General features: G+C 41.6%; 1 protein-coding gene across 3 annotated transcripts in view; it reads left to right on the top strand.

Annotated features, from left to right (window-relative positions):
• dennd4a (DENN/MADD domain containing 4A) overlaps positions 1–19,119 on the top strand; it is a 159,574-nt gene that overhangs the window by 57,558 nt on the left and 82,897 nt on the right. For all 3 annotated transcript variants that reach the window (XM_078241160.1, XM_078241159.1, XM_078241158.1), the window contains exons 4-8: positions 3,454–3,523; positions 9,223–9,392; positions 10,946–11,187; positions 15,070–15,136; positions 15,973–16,031. In XM_078241160.1, coding sequence (XP_078097286.1) covers positions 3,454–3,523; positions 9,223–9,392; positions 10,946–11,187; positions 15,070–15,136; positions 15,973–16,031 — 608 coding nt within the window. The remainder of the gene's footprint in view (positions 1–3,453; positions 3,524–9,222; positions 9,393–10,945; positions 11,188–15,069; positions 15,137–15,972; positions 16,032–19,119) is intronic.

Here is a 19,119-nt window from a genome sequence, read left to right as displayed (position 1 = left end):
TCTTAATATTTAATTCCCCTTGCAATCATGTTCAACATTTCATGTGCCGCCTTAATCAGTTGCTGTATCTGCCAACCAACTTTTTGTGATTCATGGACCAGGGCACCCAGATCCCTCTGTACCTCAGAATCCTGGAATTTCTCCCCACTTAAATAATATGCTGCTTTTTTATTCTTCCTACTGAAGTGGGCAACTTCATATTTTCCCAAACCCCTTGTATCCTCTTCACAACTTATTTTTCTACCTATCTTTGTATTTGCATTTGCACTGTCACCTAAGTCATTAATGTAGATTGTAAGTAGTTGAGGCCCCAGCAATGATCCCTGTGGCATTCTGCTTGTGACATCTTGCTGACCCAAAAATCACCCATTTCTGCCAACACGGTTTCCTGTTAGCGAACCAATCGCCTAGCCATGCTAATATGTTAGCCCTACATCATGAATTCTTATTTTGTGTAGTAACTTTTAATGTGGCAACTTGTCAAATAATTTCTGGAAATCTAAGTGCAGCACACCCACAAGTTTCCCTTAATCCATGTTGCTTGTTACCTCCTCAGAGAATTCCATTAAATTAATCAAACGCGATTTCTCTTTCAAAAAACCATGTTGACTCTGCCTAAATGCATTGAGATTTTTTAAGTGCCCTGCTATAACCTCCTTAATAATAGATTCCTGCATTTTCCCTATGACGTGGTAAGCTAATTGGCCTGCTTTCTGTATCCCTCCTTGAACAGAGAGTTACATTCGTTAATTTCTAATTTGATGGAAACTTTCAAGAAACTAGTTATGTACCGTTGAATATTCAGGTTCCAGCCTTTGTCATCTTGTAACCAAGTCTCTCTAATGGCTGTCAGATCATAAGCAGAATTTTGTTTCATTGAGCTACATAGTTCAGTAGTTTCCAGCCTTCTCTGTATGAATTCCATTTGAAAACATTGACATAACTTTTGAAAGATCATGACAGCTGGCCCGTGGTAAAACAGTGCTGTCATTGGAAAATACCTATCTCAATAAGGCAAAATAGAGAGGTGATGACCTCAACTCCTCTGGGATTCGCTTGACCATCTCCAAGGATCAATTGAACTGCAGTTTGAAAATCCCTAATTGGATTAATTCAACACATTACAAGCGATGTTAGCGGTTTCTCTACATGGAAGAGGAAGCTCGGTTTGAATCACAGCTCTCAACAATACCTTGTAGCTCCTCTCAAACAAATTACTTTGAAGTTCAGCAACTGTTTGAGAGGGAATCAACTGCTTCTTGCACAGAGTTTATTTTGCTGGGGTATTATTGGTCGGGTCCCTTTGTTACTGTGCATCTAAGTTGTGAGAGCATGCATACGGAGCTTTGATTTTGTGTCTCATTCGAGAGATGGAACCTTCAGTCAATGTCAGCCTTGAAGGCAAATAAAATTCTGAAAATTCTTGAACATATAACTTTTGGCTTGGAGGCAAGAATTCCATTAGCTGAGCCAATCCTACAGTGTCATTCATCAAACTTCAGTGAAGTATAAATCATGTGAAATGTTCATGTGTCTACATGGATTGTGGAAAAACTTAACAATGCAGACTTTGTTGTTCATGTTGGATTTAACCAGGTGAAAACATTTGAGTTTAAGTAATCATAGGGTGAAGTATATTGATGATCAAATGTGTCAGGCTTTATGGTTGGGATGGGGGCTGTTTGAAGTGATGTATTTAGAGTATACTGCCAGAAAATTTGAATACAACGTTCAAGTAATTGATAAAAGGAAGATGTCAGATTGTTAAACAAAGGCTGATGTTTATACTCTAATATAAAATCGGGGCGGCTTGCTGGCACAGTGGTTAGCACTGCTGCCTCATAGTGCCAGGGACCCGGGTTTGATTCCTGGCTTGAGTCACTGTCTGTGCGGAATCGGCACATTATCCTCATGTCTGTGTGGGTTTCCTCCGGGTTCTCCGGTTTCCTCCCACAACAGTCCAAAGACGTGCAGGTTAGGTGAATTGGCCATGCTAAATTCTCCCTCAGTGTACCCGAACAGGCGCCGGAATGTGGCGACTAGGGGATTTTCACAGTAACTTCATTGCAGTGTTAACGTAAGCCTACTTGTGACACTAATAAATAAACTTTAAATGTTATAAAGGTGACTTTCTTTGAAGGAAAGCGATACATGTTCTGTTACATCAGCATTAATGCAAATTTCTGAGAGTGTGTTGGAAAACTTGCCCCAAAGAATTAGAGAATTAACATTCCAATCATTAGTATGTTTAGTTGGAATCATTTTTCAGCTTCTATTTTGCAAATTATTACTTCTTAAAAATTGTTGCACATTTTCATTTAATTGGAGCTTTAAAGCAAGATTACTGAGTAAAACCAATGAAGTGTGAAGCATAATTATTGACTGGCGTTATTAATTTCCAAACCTTTATACCGGCTAACAGTCTGGAGTTTAATTGCAGGTGGCCACTTGTTGAATCAGAGCTGCACAATTCAATGGTATTTGAAACTCACATTTGTTCTCTTGTTTAACCTGGAGTTGTGTAACACTTCCTGCCCTCCCGTGGCATTCCGGATTGTAAAGATGTCCTGTAATTTAACAAGATGGTAAACAGGAGATTGTAATAATTCAGTCAGTGTTGTATCACCAATTAGAACTGCAGGCAAATTTTCTTAAATGGTAAGAAAATGTAATTTTAAGATTAATACTTGAGGCACAAGTTGCAGAGTGAAATGACCTTTTCTTAGTCCCGAATGTGTAGGCAATGCAACAGAGTTGTGGAAGTGAGTTGTTGGTCTTGCCAAGAATTGAGCCGATTTGGAAGCTCCCCATGGAGCGAATGATGAGGGATTTGGCCCATTATAAAAGATATGAATTCCATGCTGCCATGGTGCTTACAACATTGGGGTCATCAGTGGGGCCCCTTCCTCTTTTCTGAGCACTGGTCCACATTCCTATTTTCACTCTGTCATCATCAAGTTTCTTTTGTTTGTTTTCCCCTTCAGGGAATGAATTATTGCCAGCTCCCACATCTTTTATCTTGTTTTTTTTTAAACAATCGAAAGATGTACTTGCGGATACTTTGTGATCCAATCCATGTGTGATAACTGAGTGTTTTAGGGAGTTTTTGCATTTCAAGGCAATATATTCCTAAATTAAATAACATTTTTGAACTGTTTACTCTTTTGATAGGAATCAGTATTTGCAATTAATATTCTGTAACACACTCTTGTGAATGATGGTGGGCTGTGGGGTTACCTAGACGTGCTCAACAGAAGTCCTGAGCACTAAATAACAAATTACTATGAAAACATATTTTTTCCAAGTTGTCTACAAATTTGTTGCATTGTAATAAAAAATAGTTTAAACCAATATATTTTTGTGCAGACCTTGGCAATTCTCGACAGTGACTATGTTGCAGTTCTGGTGAATGTTACTGTGCAGTTTAGTGATGTATTTCATTTTCTGTTGCAGTGGGGATCAGCTGTATACTTGTGTTACAAAAAGTCCTTGGCCAAGACCAATACTATAGCATACAAAGCTGGTAAGTTCTGCACCCATAATAAGATCTGGTTGGATAACTTTTTGACAAGGATGAATCATCCAGAACATTAAGTTTGCGTATTTGGTTTAGAAAGTGAGATTGTTGCATCGGGGATTGGTGCTTACATGAACATTTGTTACATGCTGAAATTTGGATATTAGTTGGTGGATGAGACAAAAGTTAGGAGCAGGAATAGACTACACGGCCCCTAAAGTCTGCTTCAACATTCAATATGATACTGGTTAATCTTGGGCTTCAACTCCATTTTCCCACCTGATTCCCAGATCCCTTAATTCCCCAAGAGACCAAAAATCTGTCTATCCCAGCCTTAAATATATTCACTGATGGAGCATTCACAACCCTCTGGGGTACAGAATTCCTAATATTCACAATTCTGTGTGAAGAAACCTTTCCTCACCTCAGTCCTAAATGATTCGCCCTTATCCTGAGACTGTGCCCCCATGTTCTAGATTCCCCACCCAGCAGAAACAATCTGTCAAACTCCATCTTATTAAACCTCTTCAAAATGTTGTAGGTTTCAGTGAAAGTGATTCTCATCTTTCTAAATTCCAGAGAACATAAGCTCAATGTAGTTAGCAGGTCATCATAGGACATTTCCTCTCTTCCCAGGGAGAACCTTAAATCTACCACCTCCAATGCAGGTATATATTTTCTTAAGTGAGGAGACCAAAACGGCACCAGTGCTCCAGGTGCGATCTCAGCAAAACCCTGTAAAATGGCAGCCAGACTTGTTTATGCTGTAAGTGAATTCCTTTGCAATAAAGGACAACATGTCTTCCTAACTTCCGTGGGGCGGCAAGGTGGTTAGCACTGCTATCTCACTGGGCCAGCCGGCTTGGGTCACTGCCTGTGCAGAGCCTGCACGTTCTCCTCGTGTCTGCGTGTGTTTCCTCCGGGTGCTCTGGCTTCCCAGTCCAAAAGACGTGCTGGTTAGGTGGATTGGCCATGCTAAGTTCTCCCTCCGTGTACCCAAACAGGCGCAAGAGTGTGGCGACTAGGGGATTCTTACAGTAACTTCATTGCACTGTTAATGTAAGCCTACTTGTGACACTAATAAATAAACTTAAAACTTAAACTTAATAAATTAACTTCAACTTAAAAAAACTTGACTGCTTGCTGTTGGCACCTGTCTGCTAGCTTTCCTTTTACAAGCACATCTACATCTCTTTGGACAGCAACACTTGCATGTTTCTCATCTTTTAAAAAATATTATGTTATTTTATTCTCAACGACCAAGGTGAATAACTTCACACTTCTCTATATTCTGTTCTGCCGAACAAAAACATTGGAAAGGAGCTGCTGTTAATGCACACTTGAGCGATCAGAACAGGAATGAAAAGACGGTTTGCTTTTATTTTGTGAATGAGTGTTCATTCATCATAATCGCATTAAAATATCCTTAAGAATTTCAGAGTACATTCTCTTTCCTTTATCACTAGTAAATTTTATAAAGCTGAAAAAAGACATTGTGAAAAATTTGCCTCTTCCACATTGCGGATTATTTATCGACTGTTATCCAATTGCAGAATCACAGTTCTGTTTGACATAATGGCCGCACTTTTCTGGCCACGTTGTGCCCGGCTCAGGCCATGTTAGAGAGGAGTGAGGTCAGAGAGTCGCAGTGAGGCTTTAGTGAGTTCACCTCCACCACTCCCGGACATGAGGGTGGGAACCAGATTAGCATTTTTAATAAGTATTTAAATATATTGAGTCCATTTGAGGGCGGATTCTCCCTGCTTCCGGGATTTTCCGACCTTCGGGCGTAGTGCGAACCTGACAGGCATCACTACTTGGCTCCACAAATGGAGACCAGGCATGATGGCCGGGGTGCTCGGAGGCCATTGAGGCCACTGGGTGGTTGGGGATTTGGCTGGATAGTGCCCACCTGGCAACGCCAACCTGCACTGCCAGGTGGGCATTCGCCCACCCAGGGGCTTCTGTGACAAAAAGTTCTGCCCTATGTTTTGAGTTTTGCAAACACAGGTTGGTTGGAATGGTCTGTACCTTGCCTGTTGCAATAGTGGAAGGGACATGTTGTTTGATACAATCTGCCAGTCTTTCAGATGTACAGTCTACATACCCAGCATCAGACTGGCACAGAAATTCATCTACCACATTACTCATTTGTGTGATAGACAGAACTCCCTTTTGGCTTCGCGGCAGTATCCTGCTCGTGGAGACTATCACTCATGTTGCTCCTGCATAGTAGTAGCCTGAAACAGCTAGCTTCACCTGTTGCTCAAAGTTTTGAGATACCTTGCTCTTCCAGAATAATCTGAGGTAGACTGGGCACTTTACAGAGCCACATCTGACAAGTGGACTCTGACTGGTAGAGGCGTTGTCATAGAGAATGTCCAAGTTAATGGTGATTGACAGTTAACTGCCAAGCATTGTTTGAAAATTTTAAAGTATTCAGTTTGATTCTGATTAGTCACTGTCCTAAGGAATGAACCAGCTCTCAGGCCTGTTCATAGGATTGCGTGAAGTTATCTGATCAGGTTGGCCATTATCCCGCAGGATGTTGTTGATGTATCAAATGTGCATGGCAAGCGAGAACATAAGAACTAGGAACAGGAGTAGGCCATCTGGCCCCTCGAGCCCGCTCCGCCATTCAATAAGATCATGGCTGATCTTTTCGTGGACTCAACTCCAATGACCTGCCTGCTCACCATAACCCTTAATTCCTTTACTGTTCAAAACTTTATCTATCCTTGCCTTAAAAAAATGGCGCAAATTCATACAATTAAGCTACTGAGGAGGTGGTGGCGTAGTGGGTACTGTAACTGCACTAGAAATCCAATAATGTTGATGACTCTTAACTGCCTTCTGAAATGACCTAGCAAGCCAATCGTTTCAAGGACAATTAGGGATGGGCAATAAATGCTGGCACAGCGAGCAATGCCTTCATCCTGTGAATGAATTGAAAAAAACACAAGTGGTATTCGCTGCTAACAGGATGCCACAAAGACATTCTATCACGTGATTAAGTAATGTGATATATGAATTCCTGTGCCAGTGTGATGCTAGGTATGTAGGCCATACATCCCAAAGACTGGTGGATTGTATCAAACAGCATGTTTCAAACAGCACTGTTTGCAACAGGCAAAGTACAGATCATACCCAAGCAGCCAGTGCTTACAAAACTCAAAACACAGTGTCCAACATTAGACATAATTCTGTAATTGGATAATATTTGCTAAATAATTCTCAGTGTGCTAAAAATTACACTAACAAACAATTTAAGATCATCAGTTGAGCTCGCATTTGTGTGTACTGGAAGCTACAAGTATTAATACACACACCCCTGTTCTTTGCAGACAGAAAGGACATGTACACATGTTGCACCTGTTTCAGCTAAACAAAGTAAATGATAGCCATTCTTTGGTTCATTCCTTAGGACAGCGACCAATCAGAGTCAAACTGAATGCTTTAAAATTTCAAACAATGCTTGGCAGTTAACTGTCAATTACCATTAACTTGGACATTCTCTATGACAATGCCTCTACCAGACAAAGTCCACTTGTCAACCAGTCGGCACTCTTTTTCTGATGCAGTATAAAGTTGTTGTTTCTCCTGACCTTGGTATTCTTGTGATTGTCCTAATCAGTGCAAAAGGTTGGACAAAATATCTTTTTTTTAGCAGTACTAAAGTTCTGTATTACCAAACAACTATTAGTAAATTTTATGATGCACAGAACTTGGCTTAAGGCTTTAAAGTAGTATGAGGAAAGTATTTATTTCTCCTTTGGCTTATGATATTGAAAATATTCTCCTTTTATGGAGAATTAATTTTTTCATGCCCACATTGATGTGGGTATATGAGTGACCTCAGCAAGGGAAAATTGCTCCTCTTGCATTTGATTGTCGTGAATCCTTCATAGTTCCCAGTCCAATTGGAAGCCAGCTTTTATTTTCCAGTCCTCAGGGAAATCTGAGAATGCTGAGAATTGGTTGAGTGCTTTAATAAGACAGTGGCTCATTTATTTTTCTGTGTTCAGATCATCTGTTATTTAATGGAAATCGTGGATTCCATGAAAGGATCTTATTATGGATAAGGGAGAGAGAAGTTGGAGCTCCCCAATTCTGTTTCCCTTTTGTCCATAACCAGTGTAATTTTAATTTTAATAAGGCTGATGTGTGTTCCCAAACCTTCCTGTTAGTGTGCTAGCAACTTAAAAGTCACCAGCAGCAGACTTACATAGATTCAAACAGGGATTATCATTTATTCTCACAGCTCAGAAAGATCACATTTAAAATATAGTAGAACATTTCATAAAATACTATAAATAGTAAAACCAAATAGAATAGTTAGCAGTTCCCATGTCTTTGAATGTCCAGTGAAGGAGGGAGTTTTCCCCAATCTGGATTTGATTTATTACTGTCACATGCAGAAGTATACAGTGAAAAATATTGTTTCTTGCGCGCTATACAGACAAAGCATACCATAAATAGAGAAGGAAAGGAGAGAGTGCAGAATGTAGTGTTACAATGATAGCTAGGGTGTAGAGAAAGATCAACTTAATGCGAGGTAGGTCCATTCAAAAGTCTAATGGCAGCAGAGAAGAAGCTGTTCTTGAGTCGGTTGGTACGTGACCTCAGACTTTTGTATCTTTTTCCTGACGGAAGAAGGTGGAAGAGAGAATGTCTGGGGTGCATGTGGTCCTTGATTATGCTGGTCGCTTTTCCAAGGCAGCGGGAAGTGTAGACAGAGTCAATGGATGGGAGGCTGGTTTGCGTGATGGACTGGGCTTCGTTCACGACCCTTTGTAGTTTCTTGCAGCCTTAGGCAGAGGAGGAGCCATTCCAAGCTGTGATACAACCAGAAAGAATGCTTTCTATGTTGCATCGAAAATCGGAATCAAAATTCAGGCAAGTTCAGATGGCTGGGGTCAAACCTTGATCGACTGCAGGGTTCCTTTTGAAGTGAAGACTGTTCAACAGATGGTGTGGATGAGCCCTGATAGTAGTTGTAGCCGGAGGTCCAATTTCTGACAGGCGAACACAGCTGTTCAAAACAGGTCGGAGGAGGCTCTTAAAAGACTCAATGCCTTGGAGGTCCTTAGAGTTCTTGAAAAAGCAAGATGACAGCCTTTCTGTGCAGCTGTGATGTTGTTGATGTTCTGCAGACTGCCTGGCCCCCCTCTTTTTTGGATAAAAAGACTTTAATATCAGAGTGCAGTTTCGATCACTTGATAAGTGGCCATTGATACACGCTGGAAGACGAATGGTGGTCTTTTATAGTAAAGACAGTTTCAGTCATATGGTCAAAAGCTATTGATATACAATTGAAGGTGGATACTGGTCTTGGCAATGGCAGGTGTGAAGTTCCACAGAAGAATGCTATTTAGGCATGCACATTGAAGGGAGACCTTGCCCATTATAATCCTATTTTGAATTTTCCAGAAAGCTTGTTACCTGAAGTTGCAAAGGTGACCCTTTGACAGCCATCTTACAGTTCCTCAGGTCCATTGTAAGAGGAATAGTTTTTTAATTCCTTCACAGAATCTTTATAGTGCAGAAGGAGGCAATTTGGCCCATCGAGTCACTGGCATGACAATCTTCTAAATTAATAAGTCTGAGAGATCTGCAGATTCTGGGCTCAGAAAAGTAATGGTACAGAGATGAAAATGGTTATATTTCAGATACTTTCATTTTTGCCTGTTGCCTTGTCTCTGCAGGTTTGATATGTCGGTATCCAGAGGAAGATTATGCATCCTTTCCATTGCCTGCATCAGTACCTCTCTTTTGTCTGCCAATGGGAGCAACCATTGAGTGTTGGCCTTGTAATACCAAATATCCACTCCCTGTCTTCTCAACGTTTGTGCTCACAGGGGCTTCTGCAACAAAGGTATATTCTTGGCATGCCTGTGAATGAATGTGCCACACAATACAGTGTTTGCTTATGTTGGTTTGGTTTGATACCAGATTTTTAAAAAATCTTTTAATAGACCTAGCTTCATCGTATAAGATACCAATTAATTTGCAGTATATACTCGGGTAATAGTCAATCTTGTGTAAAAATTGACCACTGACTCTTTGGCCAAAAAATCTTTAATTTTTCATATAACTTGTGATGAAGTCAATCCCAATCTTTTGGCCAAAAAATCCTAAATTTTTCCACTTGGGATCCGCCCACCACCTCTCCCGCAGGCTCTTTCCCTTTTGCCAACTCTCTCTCACTCATTGCTTCCCTGCCCAGATTTCCTACTCGCTGCCTTCTCTCTTAAATCCACACTGTGGATGAGGCTCAGGAGAAGGGCAGCAAGAGGGAGAAAGTGTGAAAAGAGCTGTGAGTGGGAGAATTGGGCAGGGAAGTGGTAAGTGGGAGAGAGTATTGGGGAGCAGCAGAGACTGATTCACGATGGCACTAATCGCGTCTCTCACACTCCGGCCCTGGCGTGAAATAATTTCAACCTTCAAAAATATTACTTGTGCATAAGTCAGCCCCTACTTTTTGCCTAAGAATTTGGTGTCTCACACTCAATTTGTACATGCGTATATACAATACTTCATAAGTTGAGAAGTAGCAGTTTGTTGGTACTTGCATATTCATTAATTTATAAAAGCTGAAATTATAAATCAATTGTAAAACAATCCTTTTATTTTCCTTTATAAATTTTGTTAGCCAAGAGCAAAAACTGCCAAACATTTATCGTTATTAAGTTAAAGTCACACAATAACCTGGTAATAAGTGAGCCAGTTTGAGGTCATGAGTTCAAATCCCATGAAGGCAAATTGTGAAGATAAATTTACTAAATCCACAAGGTGGTCTGAACAGGCATCATTGGCCGAATGGACTTCTTTGCCAATGCAGGATGGATTAGATGAACATGGAACAGTGACTGACAGGAACTCACAGGTCTATCTATCTTTTCCCGCACATCTGATGTCCTGTGTCACAATGTATGCACTCCCCAGCCCACCCCATCTTGGACCCATGTAATATCCTGGAAGAGGCAATCAAAAACACAGATAAAATCCAGACCATTCATAGAATGGTTACACTACAGAAGGAGGCCATTTGGCCTGTCATGTCTGTGCTGGCTCTTTGCAAGAGCAAACATCAGGGAAATAGATTTGGGACATTCCACTCTGACCCCTTTAGGCAATCAAAATTAGTCCAGAAGACAAATCTGACCTTGTCTGATATTTGCAAACTCAGCACCTTTAATAATCATTGTATAGTAAGTGCCAGAGAAAAATTAAAATCAAGGCAAAGATTTTCTACCCGAGTTCTAGTTCATAAGTTATAGGATGCAGAGTTGACCCCATCCAGATTAATTACACATTTATACTTGTTGAATGGAATTGTTTCTGCTTTCATTGCCACCAAATTGATAATCACCACCTGGTGCTGTTCTGCAATGTAATGGTTAAAATGCCCTTCCTATTTCTTCCCAGGTTTATGGTGCAGCTATTCAGTTCTACGAACCTCTTCCTCAAGAGAACCTAACAGATAAGCAGCGATCGCAATTAGGACTGGTCAGTGCTGCCGACCGAAAACCCATCCTCTCGAAAACAGTTCACACCAGCAAATGCATCTGTCTTCTATCACACTGGCCATTCTTTGAAGCTTTTCGAAAATTTCTCACATTTTTATACCGCTATTCAATCTCTGGACCTCACGCGCTACCTATTGAGAAGTAAGCTTCCTGTAAAAGATGAATTCTTCCTGAATCTGTTAGAACTGTGACAGTAGGCATTGCATGCTCCTGGGGGTAGTTGCTGATTGATAAACTCTTCCGTTGTGCTGTAGTAATGACTTTCTAGACTGAAGAGGGAACAGTTGGTCATGGGTCCCATCCTGTTTGCTATTTAGCAGATCATGCTGCAAGTGCACATTCGTAATCTTGGATGAGGAGCAGGTTGGGTGGGTGCCTGGAACTCGCTGTGGGGGGAGGTAGTGGAAGCAGATACGATAGTGACTTTAAAGGGGTGTCTTGACAAATACATGAATTAGAACATAAGAACGTAAGAAATAGGAGCAGGAGTAGGCCATCTAGCCCCTCGAGCCTGCCCTGCCATTCAATAAGATCATGGCTGATCTGAAATGGATCAGTTCCACTTACCCGCCTGATCCCCATAACCCCTAATTCCCTTACCAATCAGGAATCCATCTATCCGTGATTTAAACATATTCAACGAGGTAGCCTCCACCACTTCAGTGGGCAGAGAATTCCAGAGATTCACCACCCTCTGAGAGAAGAAGTTCCTCCTCAACTCTGTCCTAAACTGACCCCCCTTTATTTTGAGGCTGTGCCCTCTAGTTCTAGCTTCCTTTCTAAGTGGAAAGAATCTCTCCACCTCTACCCTATCCAGCCCCTTCATTATCTTATAGGTCTCTATAAGATCCCCCCTCAGCCTTCTAAATTCCAACGAGTACAAACCCAATCTGCTCAGTCTCTCCTCATAATCAACACCCCTCAACTCCGGTATCAACCTGGTGAACCTTCTCTGCACTCCCTCCAAGGCCAATATATCCTTCCGCAAATAAGGGGATCAATACTGCACACAGTATTCCAGCTGCGGCTTCACCAATGCCCTGTACAGATGCAGCAAGATATCTCTGCTTTTATATTCTATCCCCCTTGCGATATAGGCCAACATCCCATTTGCCTTCTTGATCACCTGTTGCACCTGCAGACTGGGGTTTTGCATCGCATGCACAAGGACCCCCAGGTCCCTTTGCACAGTAACATGTTGCAATTTTTTTCCATTTAGATAATCCAATTTGCTATTATTTCCTCCAAAGTGAATAACCTCGCATTTGTCAACATTATACTCCATCTGCCAGATCCTCGCCCACTCACTCAGCCTGTCCAAATCTCTCTGCAGACCTTCTACCCCCTCCACACGATTCACTTTTCCACTTATCTTTGTGTCGTCTGCAAACTTTGTTACCCTACACTCAGTCCCCTCCTCCAGATCGTCTATATAAATGGTAAATAGTTGAGGCTCCAGTACCAATCCCTGCGGCACGCCACTAGTTACCATCTGCCAACCAGAAAAGCACCCATTTATTCTGACTCTCTGCTTCCTGTTGGATAGCCAATCCCCAATCCACACTAACACCCTACCCCCAACTCCGTGTGACCCAATCTTCTTCAGCAACCTTTTGTGAGGCACCTTATCAAACGCCTTTTGGAAATCCAAAAACACCGCATCCACCGGTTCCCCTCCGTCAACCGCACTGGTCACATCTTCATAAAAATCCAACAAGTTCATCAAGCACGACTTTCCCCTCATGAATCCATGCTGCGTCTGCTTAATCGAACCATTCTTATCCAGATGGCCTGCTATTTCTTCTTTAATGATGGATTCCAGCATTTTCCCAACTACAGACGTTAAGCTAACCGGCCTGTAGTTACCCGCCTTTTGTCTATTTCCTTTTTTAAACAGCAGCGTAACATTAGCCGTTTTCCAATCCGCCGGCACTACCCCAGAATCCAACGAATTTTGATAAATAACCACTCACGCATCCGCTATTACCTCTGACATTTCTTTCAGTACCCTGGGATGCATTCCATCCGGGCCCGGGGACTTGTCCACCTTCAGTCCCGTTAGTCTACCAAGCACTGCCTCCCTGGTAACATTAATTGTATTGAGTACCTCTCCTCCTACCAACTCTCTGAAGACTGTGGAGGAACAGAGAGATCTTGGGGTCCATATCCACAGATCTCTAAAGGTTGCCAGTCAAGTGGATAGAGCTGTGAAGAAGGCCTATAGTGTGTTAGCTTTTATTAACAGGGGGTTGGAGTTTAAGAGCCGTGGGGTTATGCTGCAACTGTACAGGACCTTGGTGAGACCACATTTGGAATATTGTGTGCAGTTCTGGTCACCTCACTATAGGAAGGATGTGGAAGCGCTGGAAGGAGTGCAGAGGAGATTTACCAGGATGCTGCCTGGTTTGGAGGGTAGGTCATATGAGGAAAGGTTGAGGGAGCTAGGGCTGTTCTCTCTGGAGCGGAGGAGGCTGAGGGGAGACTTAATAGAGGTGTATAAAATGATGAAGGGGATAGATAGAGTGAACGTTCAAAGACTATTTCCTCGGGTGGATGGAGCTATTACAAGGGGGCATAACTATAGGGTTCGTGGTGGGAGATACAGGACGGATATCAGAGGTAAGTTCTTTACGCAGAGAGTGGTTGGGGTGTGGAATGGACTGCCTGCAGTGATAGTGGAGTCAGACACTTTAGAAACATTTAAGCGGTTATTGGATAGGCACATGGAGCACACCAGGATGATAGGGAGTGGGATAGCTTGATCTTGGTTTCAGATAAAGCTCGGCACAACATCGTGGGCTGAAGGGCCTGTTCTGTGCTGTACTGTTCTATGTTCTATCGTTAATATTCGGTAAACTATTTGTGTCTTCCACCGTGAAGACCGACACAAAAAACGTATTTAAATAGGATGGGAATAGAGGGATATGGTCCCCAGAAGGATAGGGGGTTTTAGTTCAGTCAGGCAGCATGGTCGGTGCAGGCTTGGAGGGCCTGTTCCTGTGCTGCAATTTTCTTTGTTCTTTGGTGGTGATGCCCCATGCCAAATAGTCAGCTATAGTCAAAATGTGTGGTCAAATGTGAATGAAGGCCAATTGGGCAAAGCACTAGAGGATGCTGATAGAACCTTATGCCTTCAGAGGACATATTAAATAGGCAAGAATGTTTTTTTACAGATTCCCCTTGCACTGCAGGGTCACTCCAAACTCTGGGCTATTATTGCTACCCAGCTATAGTCAAATCACTCCGAATTAATGGATGGGGAGGGCAGGTGGTAGTGGGGGTTGGTGGGAGCGGTCAAACTTGGAACCTTGCATTATTTACTGTCCTATCCTCTTAATGGTTCTTGTTGTGGTTTAAAAAATAGTTCACATTGGTGAATGTGTTGAAATTGCCTCAAAGTAATTGTGTAACACATTGTACATAACTTCCTGAATAATTAATGCATCTTCTGTTTGTTAATATTTTCCAACCCCTGCTGACAGTGTGATGAAATATAATCGCAGTGTCGAGTCAGTGTCTGATTATGCAGTTTCTAGAAATTTCTATTCCCACACTAAAAGTGTAACAATATGGAGCACATCTCAGCAGTTATATGCTGGAGTTGTGAATTGAGTGGAAATCTGTCTCTTGTACTATGCCAGGATGGGCAGGAATTTTTGACAAAAGTTTTTTTTTTACAGTCACTTTATTCCTCAGTGTCCCTCCCTGTACCCTCCTGAGCTCTGCTAATGTGATACTCACTTCACTGTGTGTGAAAGCAGCTTCAGATAAAAGTCAAAGAAAAGCTTCTTTATTTAGTCCTTAATCTGATTTAATGCATTGGCAAACTCCTGTAGATGTAATACTTCTCCTAAAGTTTTAAAAGTCCACATAGTTGTTGAGTTTAATGCAGCCAACAATGGTTGTTTGAGAGATTTATGAAAATAAAACACACAATAATTCAACTGGATAGATCTGTTGCTGCTGAAAGACCATGGTGCGTACATATATTCAACATGTCCCTTTATAACTTCTATTTTGCAGACACATCTGTCATTTCATGCATAATGTCCCATTTCCTTCTCCTCAAAGACCAAGGATTCTTGTACAGGTGAGTATCTATTTGCACGATTATTTTTCATAATGCTGTGGGGGATGTCCTCTGTTTGGATTACAGCAGGAGCATGTTGCCATTTGATAAATCCTGAAACGTATCCAGAACATTTGTAGCATGATAGCAGTCTTGTGGGGATATTACCTGAAATGGAAATAATGCTAACCCCATGGGAGAAAAAAACTAATCGACATAAGCAAAATAAATTACTAATAAAATGGATAGTTTGAGAGAAAGATGTTGGAGAAATAAATAAAACTTGAAATAAAAGAAACAGATGTCATAGGAGCGACAGAAAAGCAGGGTGGGGGGTGGTCCAGCAGGGGGGGACCCGAGACCAGTAGCGGGGGGGGGAGTTGTGGCAGGTTGGGGTGGCAGCTGGCCACTTCTGCTGTTGTGTACAGTCAGAGTCCATGTTTGAAAACAAAAACCGAGGTATGACATCAGAGCAAACTCATAGAATCCTTAAAGTGCAGAAGGAAGCTATTCAGCCCATCGAGTTTGCACCCTCTCCAAAAGAACATCTTCCCCAAGCCCAGCAAGTGGTTCATGTTAGGAATGCAATGTCTGAGTGTGGGGTTGAGGCAGGTTCCGTGGAGGCATTGAAAAATGGATTAGGCAGTTATGAATATGCAGGGTTACAGGGAGAATGGCACGAAGTGAACTGCTCAATTGGAGAGCTAGTGCAGACATGGGCTGAATGACCACCTTCTGCACTGTTACATTTCTATGATTCTGTAGTAGAGAAAGATGCTTCTATTACTGCAGCTTCTGGACCAGAATTTGTATTATTCGGGAGCTACTGAATGTCAATCTTGTAATTTCCGTTGCAGCAATCACCGCACGATTACCTGATGCTTTGCCAACCTGTATCATCACCACTACCATTGAGGTAAGTGGAGTCAAACACAGATTTAATTCTTTTAAACTTTGTTTGAAGTAAGTTGCAACCTTTGATTCGGGCACTTTGTGCCACTCACTATTTCCAAGTCAGTAAGAACGCACCGGGATTGGAATCACATTTAACCAGACTGTGCAAAGACAGCAGGTTTCCTCCCCCAGAACGTGATTGGTTATATACAAAGTACTTTAAATGAATATCAACCCAAAAGCTGAATTCAAATTCTGAAATTGCCATGGTGGGATTTGAACTCCTTTCAATTATTAGTTCTATAACATTTTTTGAATTATTCCCATCAGTTGTTGGCACATATGACGAGCCCTGAACACTGATGTAAATTGGTGTACACCGAGTAAACCCACTATAGTATGCCAACGTAGCAATGTTAGTAGCGGAAGGTCCAATATTCAGTTGTCTGCCCCTTTTGTGCAATTGATGGAACAGCCATATAAAGGATAGTGCATTTCTCGTGGAATATATATTTCCCAAACAGATGGCTTTACAGCTCTCAAGGTTAAGTGTATCACTTCCTATGTCATGAAATTTGTCCCCACAATTCTAACTGATTCTGCTGGTTAAATGAACAAAATGGCAGATCCCTGCAAAACAAAAAAAGATGCAAAAGTCAGAATAGGTAAATCCAAGTATGAAGCAGAAAATTTTAAAAAGGATGTAAGAGTTAAACTTTGTGTTTCTGTCTCCTCGTTATGTGACAGTACCCCTTGATTGAATTACATCTGTGTAATTCATTTCCAGCATCAGTTCCTGATGTAATGTTGCATTTATAAGCAGAGAGCAACGCTATTCCTTCTCCATTTTCCCTTGTTCGATGTGAAGTACTTTGTTAAAAAGTAACCGGGCTTGTCTCAGCTAGTGTGGTTTTCAGTAGCACACTGGGAACTAAGCATCCTACTTTGGATTTTGACAGGCATCATACACAATGCTTTGGATGACTGCAGTCTGTTGGATTGCAATGTGAAATGATTAGCTAAAATGCTGGACTGTATGGAACGGGGTTAGATCTCATCTTAAACACAACTGAAAACTGCTTGCATTTCATACAACAAATTGTTTGTAAATGATCCAAGTCTTTTATGAATTCAACAGATTGAAAGGATTAATTGCAACAAAGCTCGGTAGAATTTCACACTAGCAATAAAATAACATTCCTTGATATTCCATCCAATATGTATTCTTTCTAAAATCTTAAAACAAATGCGGCCTACGTTACTGAATATAATTGGAATTTGGGGAATTATCACAACTGCCTTGTAAACTGTACTTTGATGTTCTTTGATACTTAATGTTGCACAAAATTATTTTTATTGATCATCTCAATATCACATGCCATGCTGTAACTTTCACCTTTCAAGCATCCAAATAATGTGCTCTCTGGTGCAGAGAGACAAGACAGAGTCCTGTTCCTTGCCCCCACCCCGGCAATGAATTAAATCAATTCTGTGTTTTCAAAATCGACCCATGCCACTGGAAGGCATTTCCTTTGCAGGCAAGTCAACTTTATACTGCTGTTAGGGACCAATCTGTTATTTCAGACTGACCACGATAGGGTCAGCTTATCTGCTGCCTGTCCCTGCCATGGTTCTGTCTGAAAATGGCCAGCCGAGTGAAGGAAACCTAAAGAAGGCAGGTCATAGTCATAGAGTCATAGAGGTTTACAGCATGGAAACAGGCCCTTCGGCCCAACTTGTCGATGCCGCCCTTTTTTTAAAAAAACCCTAAGTTAACCCAATTGCCCGCATTTGGCCCATATCCCTCTAAACCCATCATACCCATGTAACTATCTAAATGCTTTTTAAAAGATAAAATTGTACCCGCCTCTACTACTACCTCTGGCAGCTTGTTCTGGACACTCACCACCCTATGTGTGAAAAATCTCCCCCTTGACACTTTTGTATCTCTCCCCTCTCACCTTAAACCTATGCCCTCTAGTTTTAGACTCCCCCACCTTTGGGAAAAGATATTAACTGTCTACTTTGTCTATGCCCCTCATTATTTTATGGACCTCTATGCTCCAGAGAAAAAAGTCCCAGTCTATTCAGCCTCTCCTTCTAACTCAATCCATCAAGTCCCTGTAGCATCCTAGTAAATCTTTTCTGCACTCTTTCTAGTTTAATAATATCCTTTCTATAATAGGGTGACCAGAATTGCACACAGTATTCCAAGTGTGGCCGTACCAATGTCTTGTACAACTTCAACAAGACGTCCTAACTCCTGTATTCAATGTTCTGACCGATGAAACCAAGCATGCCGAATGCCTTCTTCACCACTCTGTCCACCTGTGACTCTACTTTCAGAAGCTATGAACATGTACCCCTAGATCTATTTGTTCTGTAACTCTCCCCAATGCCCTACCATTAACTGAGTAAGTCCTGCCCTGGTTCAATCTACCAAAATGCATCACCTCGCATTTGTCTAAATTAAACTCCATCTGCCATTCGTCAGCCCACTGGCCCAATTGATCAAGATCCCGTTGCAATTGGAGATAACTTTCTTCACTGTCCACTATGCCACCAATCTTGATGTCATCTGCAAACTTATTAACCGTGCCCCCTATATTCTCATCCAAATCATTAATATAAATGACAAATAACAGTGGACCCAGCACTGATCCCTGAGGCACACCGCTGGTCACAGGCCTCCAGTTTGAAAAACAACTCTCTACAACCTCTGGCTTCTGTCAAGAACAGTAAGAAGTTTAACAACACCAGGTTAAAGTCCAACAGGTTTATTTGGTAGCAAAAGCCACACAAATAAACTACCAAATTTGCTACCAAATAAACCTGTTGGATTTTAACCTGGTGTCGTTAAACTTCTTACTGTGTTTACCCCAGTCCAACGCCGGCATCTCCACATTCTGTCAAGAAGCCAATTTTGTATCCATTTAGATACCTCATCCTGGATCCCGTGAGATTTAACCTTATGCAACAACCTACCATGCGGTACCTTGTCAAAAGCCTTGCTAAAGTCCATGTAGACAACATCAGCTGCACTGCCCTCATCTACCTTCTTGGTTACCCCTTCAAAAAACTCAATTAAATTTGTGAGACATGATTTTCCA

Source organism: Mustelus asterias, chromosome 24 (genome assembly GCF_964213995.1).
Source record: "Mustelus asterias chromosome 24, sMusAst1.hap1.1, whole genome shotgun sequence".
Taxonomy (NCBI): Eukaryota; Metazoa; Chordata; class Chondrichthyes; order Carcharhiniformes; family Triakidae; genus Mustelus; species Mustelus asterias.
Note: the sequence above shows the minus strand (reverse complement) of the source record. Positions and strands in the feature narration are given on the sequence as shown.